The sequence below is a fragment of the Seriola dumerili genome, unplaced genomic scaffold (assembly GCF_002260705.1).
Source record: "Seriola dumerili isolate Sdu_G_001 unplaced genomic scaffold, Sdu_1.0 BDQW01000291.1, whole genome shotgun sequence".
In the NCBI taxonomy this organism is placed as follows: Eukaryota; Metazoa; Chordata; class Actinopteri; order Carangiformes; family Carangidae; genus Seriola; species Seriola dumerili.
Genome location: NW_019174546.1, coordinates 721,026 through 730,632, shown reverse-complemented (window position 1 = coordinate 730,632; position 9,607 = coordinate 721,026). Strand labels below are relative to the sequence as shown.

Here is a 9,607-nt window from a genome sequence, read left to right as displayed (position 1 = left end):
AGAGCATCATATGAGCACAAACACAACACCAAAATATAATGTGTATTTTAATAAATAGTGAAAACCTTAATGTGAGTGTCCTGGCTGAACTTTAGCTTTAACTTTTAGCAGAAGAGGGATGAGGACACGAGGTGGTAAGAGTATTTATGATGTGGCCAAATATATGTCGATGCTTGTGTTGGGACATTGTCATGTTGAGAAAAGGCTTTCCCCAAATTATTGCCACAAAGTGTCACTATTGTGTGAAAATGTCACTGTATGCTGTAGCATTAAGATTTCCTGTAGGTGAGTCTCATACTTCTGGCCATGTGTTGTAAATTGTAAAAGGCAACCCTAATGATGATGAGCATAATTCACCTTCCTTAATGAAGTAACTCCTTTTTTTTTTTTCAATTAATTTTGTGGTGATGAAACTAGACCTTTTGTATTTCAAACAATGTAGGTCCTTGAATTTTGTTAATCTTAATTCAGTTAATCTTCTCTCCTTCCTAGATTTTTCATACCAGCAGATAACACTGTTCACACACTGTTCTCTAATCCGCCTGTCAAGTGATATCTCAGATGCCACTGCAATATTAATGAGGCATTTCACTCTCTGCATTACAGCATTTTCATCTGCACTAATTCTCATATATAGTGTATAGTTATGTATCTTCATATAACCCATTATATGTATTACATTTCCATATCTGTACACATGGAGTGTGGCCAGTCCATGTACCTCAGGACTTGGATTGCATGTATTTCAGACACCATTAAGTTTTCAATGTAGCAAGAACAAATGAATCTCGCTATCAAGAGAATAAAATTGTATGTACGCTTCTCTCAAAATGCTTCAATAGCAAGAGGGGATATTTTTGTTTCAGGACAAGTGTTGGTCTTTCATATGCAGACACTACAAATGCCGGTCCCGACTGTTTTTTTCTTTTCTCCAGAGACATCATCATGTTGGTTTTGAAGTTTTGGGAACATTGAGTGTCTGCACTGGCAGATAAGGGAGAATATTCCTTTTGTTTCCTTTGTTTGTCCAAAATGTCACACACAAGAGATTTGCCTTTGGTTAAACTTTTGGTGAAACTTTCAGTCAATGAAATTATTCAGCGGTCTAAGGTTTATACCAAACACGATGTCTTGAAAAACCTGACAGGGAGTTTTTCTTGTCATTCTCGAGTCTCTCTGCACGTATTCACAGTGAAATAAAAAAAAAGGCAAAAACGCCACAAAAATAAGCTTCAGCCGGAGAAAATATGCACCTCACCACTGTGCTCCAGCATTTTTCAAAACTGCATTGCAATCGAGGCTTGTGCTGCCGGGACAGTAAATTAAAATTATGGTACAAAAAGTGACTTGGGAATCTGGAAGAGGTCACTTTTTCATTCATGCGAATCACATTTTTCAAATTCTTTCTTTAAATGGAAAGAAAGCATGGTAGTTAAAAAAAAAATGTAAGCAACAGCAACATAGAGCAGCAGCTTAACAGCATGAAAAACTATTCCTCTGAGGATTAGAGAGAGAGAAAAGGAAGAGGACTAAATAAAAAGCAGAAAAGAGAGTGGGAGGGAATCAAAAGTGAAATTTCATCCAGATATCCCTGATAATGTTACCACTGATGCATCACCCTTCATATCAATAAAGCATATTTGACATGATGTTAGAGAGAGAGAGAGAGATGGGTTTTTGAATTCTCAGTTGGATCACATCCAGTAAGATCTACAGACTTCACTTGTTTCGAGAGCTAAAAGGATTACTAAGCATCAGCTTAAGCCAGCAACTGCTGAGAGAAATGAACTGGCATTCCCTCTTCATTATCATCAAGATTGAATTTGTGCCGAAACCCAAAATAAAAAATAATTTGAATCAATGGGAGCTAAGTATGAGGATAAAACAAAGGCTGAACATTTTACAGTTTGTTCTTTTTTTATTGAGAAATCTAATAAGATTTGTTCCTTGTCCAATAAAATCCTCCAGTTTAAGTGTTGACTGAGGTGCTGGAGATGTGAGCTGTAATTCAAACCATTAAACTCTCCTAATGAGGCAGGATGAGTTGGTTGCTAGGCGCAATACGGAGGCAGAACTGGCTACGTATCTCATGGTTCTTTGCATTTCTGCTGCACGGGACCAGCATCGTGGTCATGGTGGCTCCCTCCTTACAAGAGGCCGATTCTTAGCGTTGCCAAGTGACATGGAAAGTGTGCTCAGGGATCTATGGAAGCTCTGAAAAAAATATCTAAATATATATATACATGCATTTCCCCTAGCAGATAAATAAAGTATCTATCTATCTATCTATCTATCTATCTATCTATCTATCTATCTATCTATCTATCTATCTATCTATCTATCTATATACGTATGTGTATAGATATCACATAACGGCTGGCCTGCAGGCGTTTACTTCAGTGCTATATTTACAGTTGGTGTGGTTCTTGTATTTGGTGATGTCGTGGCAAAATATTTCAGGCATTCATTTTGCAATTAATTTGTCAATATTTCAAGTTTCATTTTAGCTTCACCCACTAAGTAGCTTCTAATAATGTTGACCTATAGAGAAACTGATTTTTGTTTTTCATCTCTAGACACTGAAAACCTTGTATCTATAAATTGCCATTCACTTTTTCTTAAGATTATATTTTTGGATCAAATCCTCCTCCATGCGTTAAAACCCCCCCCCCCAAAAAAAACAGCTTAGGCCAAAATCACCCTATTTTAATTAACTCAAAACTGCATTGTCAAAACTTAATGAGCCACTCCACCAATTTTACACATAAATGAAATGTGAAATACTAAATCAGTGGAATACACCTTTAAAAACAAGGCGGTTTCATGAAAAGTTGTCATTTGCCATCACAAGCTGACATGAGTTTTCAAACGCCAATGTACTAATTCTCAATAATTAATGCTACTGCAAAGTTAAGCAGCCTGTTGCCAGGTAAATAAAGCTACATCTTTTCACAAGTGTCCATCTGTTAAAGGGTGACACTTTTTGTTAGCTGTTGCACTGAAACGTGGAAGAACAGGAACAGAAAGATCCTGTGTGTATCAAGTGCATTGACCTGAAAGAATGAACAATCACAGAGTCGGCTGGGTGTCAGAGAAAATCAGCCTCTTAATTTCTAATCAGAATCGGCATCAGAGTGGAAGTGTTAACCTGACCAAAAACACTTTTAGAAACTGTTTTGATAGAGGAATCGCTCCAGTAAAAAGAGTCCTGACGTTGGGCTGCACATGTGGCACTATCCCTTAAGTGTGCGTCCAGTTCATGGGCTGGATCCTGTCAAATGTGCATTTCCATATTGAATAATCCAGACTATATCGTAACAAAAGGACAAAAAGGGTCAAAAAACGAAGTGCAGCTTTCTTCTGCCTGAATTTTGGGGGAGAGACAACTTGTTTTGTCCTTTGCAGCCCTCAGCAGCTGCTCAACCACTGTGTGTCAGTCAGTTGTTGGGTGTTTTTATTGATACCACAGCTGTGGAATGGGCACAGAATGAAAGGTGAAAAACATGATGTGGGGTTATTGTACACAGCAGCAAAATCAAATAAAACCAAACCAAAGCGGTGGACGAAGCAAAAAGGAGACAAAGGGAGACTGCTTGATTGACACTAGCTTAAGTAACATAGGGAATTAGCCCTCGTGAGCTCAATCTCCCTGATGACCAGGCTCCATAAAAAGACACAATGGAGGGAAATCTGTCTACTGATACTCAAAGCTGCTTGCCTCTATAAACCTTATATGTAGTGTTGTCAGTATTCTAATTAATATTCAAACCGACATCTGCAGGATAAAGCCATATTTCCCCACTTTTGCATTGTTAACACACTCTGGCCCACTGTGTACTGATGTTAGTGGTAGCCAAAAAAAAAAAAGGGAGCGGAGTGAGACCTCTGCTTATTCCACCTCTCATGCCTCACATTGCACATAGAATTGAAAATTAACGTGAAATTTTAACATCTTGAACACTTGGCCTCATCTAGATGTTTTACTGACTTGTTTACTGTTTACTGACTTATTTAAGCATTCCAAAAACATCTCCAGACACACTGACATTTTATTTATCAGCTGCCTGAATATATTTACAGTTTTAATCTTTCTTATCAGGCGGCAGTACAGCTTTAAAAAACTCCTGGTGATGGCGCCTGCTGATGAGCTCATGATGATGTTTTACATTCAGCTCCACTGTCTCACCTGCAGAAGTCAGGGGCAACCATGCCATAGACATTGATCCTATCGCACAGCTCCAAGGCGATGGTCATAGTGAACCAGCCGGTGCTCAGCCAGGAGTTTGATATCCTCCTGCAGAGGAGAGGAGAGGAGGAGGAGGAGGAGGAGGAGGAGGTGGAGAGATTGAGAGAGAAAAGACAGTTAGATGGATCTCATGTGTGGGAGACCACAAGGATGAAAACTGCACCATATTAGATTTTTTTGAACGTGATTAACGAGGGTAGATAATCAGAAAAGCTCATGTTGGTGTATTATGGCAGAATAAAGATTTATCTAAATCCAGAGGTCGATATTCCTGACTGTGAGATCATTCAAGTTCCCACACAGCTTCATTAAAATACAGATCCATCCTACGTATCGACTGATACAAATGAACCCTGTCAAATAATCAAACCCTTAATCAGAAAGTAGCCTTGGTCTGCATGTAGTGCAGATAGTTAAGATGACACAACCTCAACTGCTGATCGTACACTTTTATTGAGCGCTAGCTAGAAATGAGCACTAATTATAGTTTTCTTAGATATGTTGTTTTGGAAGAAACATGAAATGATATTTACATTGCATGAGAAAAATATTTCTAAATCTTAATGCCCATCAGGTCTGTCTCATAGGGTTCCTGTCAGATGAAAAAAAGAAAGAAAGAACTAAAACACTCCAGTCTGACTACCATGCATTTTTAAGAATTCCTTGTTGGTTTCCAGCAGATCTAATGGGCTCCAGAGTCATGAAACTTGCACAGTTTCTAAAGGGCGATGAAAACCCTCAGTTTAAAGTGAAAACAACTTGAATCAAAATTAAACTAAAATAAGTAAAACTTCTTCTGAGGTTTTTTGACAGCGAAATACGTCCTATTGAGAGTTAACCGAAAAAAGATTCGGAAATATTCTCACCTAAACATTTGCATCTTTCATTCAGATCACAGTATATAATAATATATACCTTTGGAGGATTTTTTTTTTTCAATGAACTACCTTACATTCTTGACATGCCCACACGGTTTTAGGATTAGCATTAGCATTTAGCTCAAAAGCGCTGCCATGCCTAACAGCCTCACAGAGCTGCGAGCGTGGCTGTGGACTCTCAGTCTTGTTTTCACAATGCAGCAGTGACAGAAGATGTCACGATGCTGATCTCTGGCTTGTTGGCCTGTAGCCACAGCTATAATCACTGCCAAGCACTGTCAAGCAGGGGGTTTAGCTGCTGTGGTCCAAAGCCTTTTTGGAACAATCAATATTCATCAAATCAATTTATGAATTAGTTTCAGTGAGAAAAAAAAAATGCATCACAACTACTGCTCGTTTCCACGGACAAAGTGTGAAAATATTCAAATTAGAGCTGATGTAACACGTTTAAAATGAAAAATTCAGCAGGGATATATCTGAACCCTTCAGCTGAATCAGGCACAGCCGTGGATCTCTTCATGCTCCCCCTGCGGCAGCCGAACCTCAGCTTGACTGGGATTTTGACTGGTGACCAGTAGACTTATTCATGCATCAGTCATCAGGTGCTTTTTGAGATGGCACCTTTGTAAATATTAAATAGGATGGATGCAATGGATGGATGCAGCATTGAATATAATTGTTCCAACAAGGTAATTTTCTAAGCACCATTGTTGTGTTGCAATTTGCCAACAACAAGCTGCTCACAACATGGAAAGACAAGAAAAGAAATTAACAGTGAAGGAGGAAAATAAAATCAATTCTACTTAATGCACAGCAATTACATTAAATTAACTTCCTTATTCAATAGTTAAAGATGTAGGCTAGTAGTGCCACTTGCAGTGCTCTGACACCGGTAAATTGCTGCCACATTAATTTACAGTGGCAAGAAACCCTCTGGAATGACCTGGTTTTCTGCATTAATTGGTCGTAAAATGTAATCTGACCTTCATCTAAGTGTAGACAAACACAATGTGTGTTTAAGCTAATAACACACAAACACTAATAACACTAATTTTGTACCATTCTTCCTCCAGAATTACTTCAGCTCAGACATATTTTTAGGTGTGGCTCTCTGACTCATTCCACAGCATCTCTACTGGGTTAAGGTCTGGGCTCTGACTCCAAAAGATTTAATTCAATATTTAAGGTCATCGTCCTGCTGTATCGCCCAGCATCTACTGAGCTTCAGCAGGTGGACAGCCACCCCGACATCAGATAACTTGATAAACTTGTGAATTCATTTTCCCCTTGATGATGTTGAGCCATCCAGACCCAGAGGCAGAAAATCATCTCCAAATCATCACGCTCCCTCCACTGTACTTCACTGTGTCAGGATGTCTTCATGTTTGTATGCAGTGCCCTTTTTTATACCATATGTGGTGCTGCATGTTCTTCCCCAAGCCTCAGTCTCATCAGTCCGAAAAACAATTTTCCCAGTGGTGTTGTGGAGTGTGAAGGTGCTCTTTATAAACTACTGCCGTGTATGTGATGTTTTTTTTTTTTTTGTGGACAGAAGCAGCGTCCTCCGTAATGTCCCGCCATGGACACTAAACTCCATATGTATGGTAGACTTGAGAACAGAGATGTTAACCAGCGTCAGTGATTCCTCTAAGCCGTTACTCCAGGCTTCTTCTACTGATCATTCTGCGTTGAACCTTTTAAGTCATCTTAGCTGGACGTCCACTTCTAGGGAGAGCAGCCACAGAACTAAATCATCCCCATTTATAGACAGTTTGTCTGACTGTGGCCTGATGAATATCTAAACTCTTTGAAATCACTCTGTAACCCTTTCATCTTTATGCAAATCAGCAATGCTTGATCCTAAGTCTTCTGAGATCTCTCTTTCACATCATCAGATGCTCCGTGTGAGCAGCAGACTCAAAATGTTTTAAACCGCCAGTCTTGTCTCATTGACTGGACTCCAGGTTTGATAACTCCCGACTTCAGTTAGCTTTTGTGCATGTCATTAGCCGAGGGGTTCAGAAACGTTTTCCAGCCCGCACTGTGAATATTTCAATGATGTTTTCAGTATGAAGAACAATAAGAGCAATACAAAGAGTTTAAAGTTTGACCTACATACTTCGTTTTATTGCAAGAAGTGCTGTTGAATTTATCAGAAAATGCTAAAGGTTGGAGCAGAAAAAGGACAAAACTTTCCGACTGTCAGACTTCTTTACTTTGTCAGACGGCAGAAGAAATAAAGACTGCTGGGGAGAAAATTATTTTCGACGAGGGCAGAGGAAGATGTTTTTTTTCTTAACGGTTGAAAAATAAAACTATTGGGATTTTATCATGAACATACCATACGTACATGACAAATTATGTACCTTTTTCAATTTATTGTTAAATGTAAATATAGGAGCTTGATGAAATGTTAGGGGATTAATAAAGTCAGTAAGATGCATTCTCTGTGCACCATGGATATCTACACCACATTTCATGATAATCCATCCAATAGCTGTTGAGATACTTGAGCCTGGATTAAAGCAGCAGACCAACATTACCATCCATGGAGGCACGCTGGCTAATTAGTAGTTTATATTTTAATTAGACTCTAAACACTTTAAATAAATACATTTTAAATGGGTAAAAGTTAGTCATTTACTTAGCAATGGTTTTTCCAGGTCAACATATATTTTTTTAAATAATCAAACTCTCACCCTGCTGTTTTCAGAAAGCTTGTTTCTGCTTCTTGTCTGTTCCCACACAAACACACACACACACACACACACACACACACACACACACACACACACACACACACACACATATATACGCTAACATCCACAGTGGCTCAGGTTTTTAACTCTGTAAGTTAGAGAAACAAAGCCCGGGCCTGATAAGAAAAGTCTTGACAAGAACAGCCAGGCAGGCACCTCGACACCCTGCTCCGCTGCGGTTGATGAGGGTGACACACGTGCAGTGGAGGGTTTACCCAGTTGTTTGAAAAGGTGTTCAGACTTTCTTTCTTTTATTCTCTCACAGAGAGCACAGTGCAGGGGGATACACGTCAGGCAAAAAAAAAAAAAGAAAAAAAAAAAGCCTCTTTAGCATTTGTATTTTGAACATTTCCCCTGTTTGGGGAATGGCGGATTAGAAATGCATCTTCCTGGAAAGCTGTAGGGAGGCGAGGATATGTTACCAGTTTGTTGAAAGGAGTTCAGGGGGGTGTTATAGACAAGACCCCTGAGTGTAATTAAAATATACTCTGCTGTGTTGGGCTGGCAAGGCTTTGTGTCCACACCTCTGAGTATTTTTAGCCATGCTAGTGCTGTGGTGCCATGTTGGTTTGTCCAACCCTTTGATCTAAAGTGAAATATCTGGGAAATCTCAGGATATTAAATAAATGAATGAATATGGTCCTAACTAAAAGACTTTCAGTAAATCTGGTCTAGATGGGTTTTTTTTTATCTGAACAGACTTGTGGAAAATATAGTTAAATTCAATGTTCATAAATTAATTTTAGCTAACATGTTGTTAGCATGTGAGCAAGATGTCAGCAGGAAGCAGACAAACTGAACCCAAAGTGGAAAGGCTGAAAAGTAAATAAGAATTCCCTGTTTTTTCTGCGTTCGAAGCTTAACATCTCTAAAACACAATAGTTGCTAACATGCCTCTTAACATGGCTCCAGCTTGCTAGCATGCCAGTGTTAGCACGTTAGCAATCTACTGTGTTGTTGGTGTAGCTGCAGACAAAATCACTCACTTGTTTACTTCTTCCCTTCACCTTATATACTGTGATAGACAGTTAATACTTTATCATGAGCAGTAAATTGACATTTCAAACACTTGAATCATTGTCAATTTGCATCATTATTTAGTTTTTGCCACTGACTTTTCTTCCATTGTGGGAGTTTCTGAGGGCATTATAAAGAGCATAAATGTCATTCTTGAATTTGGAAACTTAAATAAAATGGCAGATGGTAAATATAGTGCACTATATATTCGATATTAAAGAGGGAGTGATTGCAGAGACAGCCTTAATTTTGATCTCTTTCAGGAACTAAGCACACATCAACTCTCCCCCTCCACCCCTCTGTTATTCCTCCACAATCTGACCTTTAATACAACAACATTGTGTTTGCTGGAGAAAATGGTCACTTCCTGCTGTTTTACTGTGTTTCCTTATACCTCCCGCATCAGTTGCTCCACACTGGCTGAGTGACAGCGAGATGAATAGTGACAATGCACTTTTGTACGACTTTCATCTTTATTAGAGGCTGTTCATGCAACAAACAACAGTGTCAAACCAAAGTGATGCTATCGCAGCTGAAGCACAGATTTCTCATTTTCTTTTAAGACAGGAGCCAGGTTGTCTGGAACATGTTGATTTGTTGTGATATGCAAACACAGCCACTGGGCTTTAATATGACAACAGCCCTGTGACTCACACACACACACACACACACACACACACACACACACACACACACACACACACACC

General features: G+C 39.1%; 1 protein-coding gene across 1 annotated transcript in view; it reads right to left on the bottom strand.

Annotated features, from left to right (window-relative positions):
• st6galnac5 (ST6 N-acetylgalactosaminide alpha-2,6-sialyltransferase 5) overlaps nucleotides 1–9,607 on the bottom strand; it is a 50,250-nt gene that overhangs the window by 4,615 nt on the left and 36,028 nt on the right. Inside the window, exon 4 of the mRNA XM_022758239.1 lies at nucleotides 4,187–4,294. Coding sequence (XP_022613960.1) covers nucleotides 4,187–4,294 — 108 coding nt within the window. The remainder of the gene's footprint in view (nucleotides 1–4,186; nucleotides 4,295–9,607) is intronic.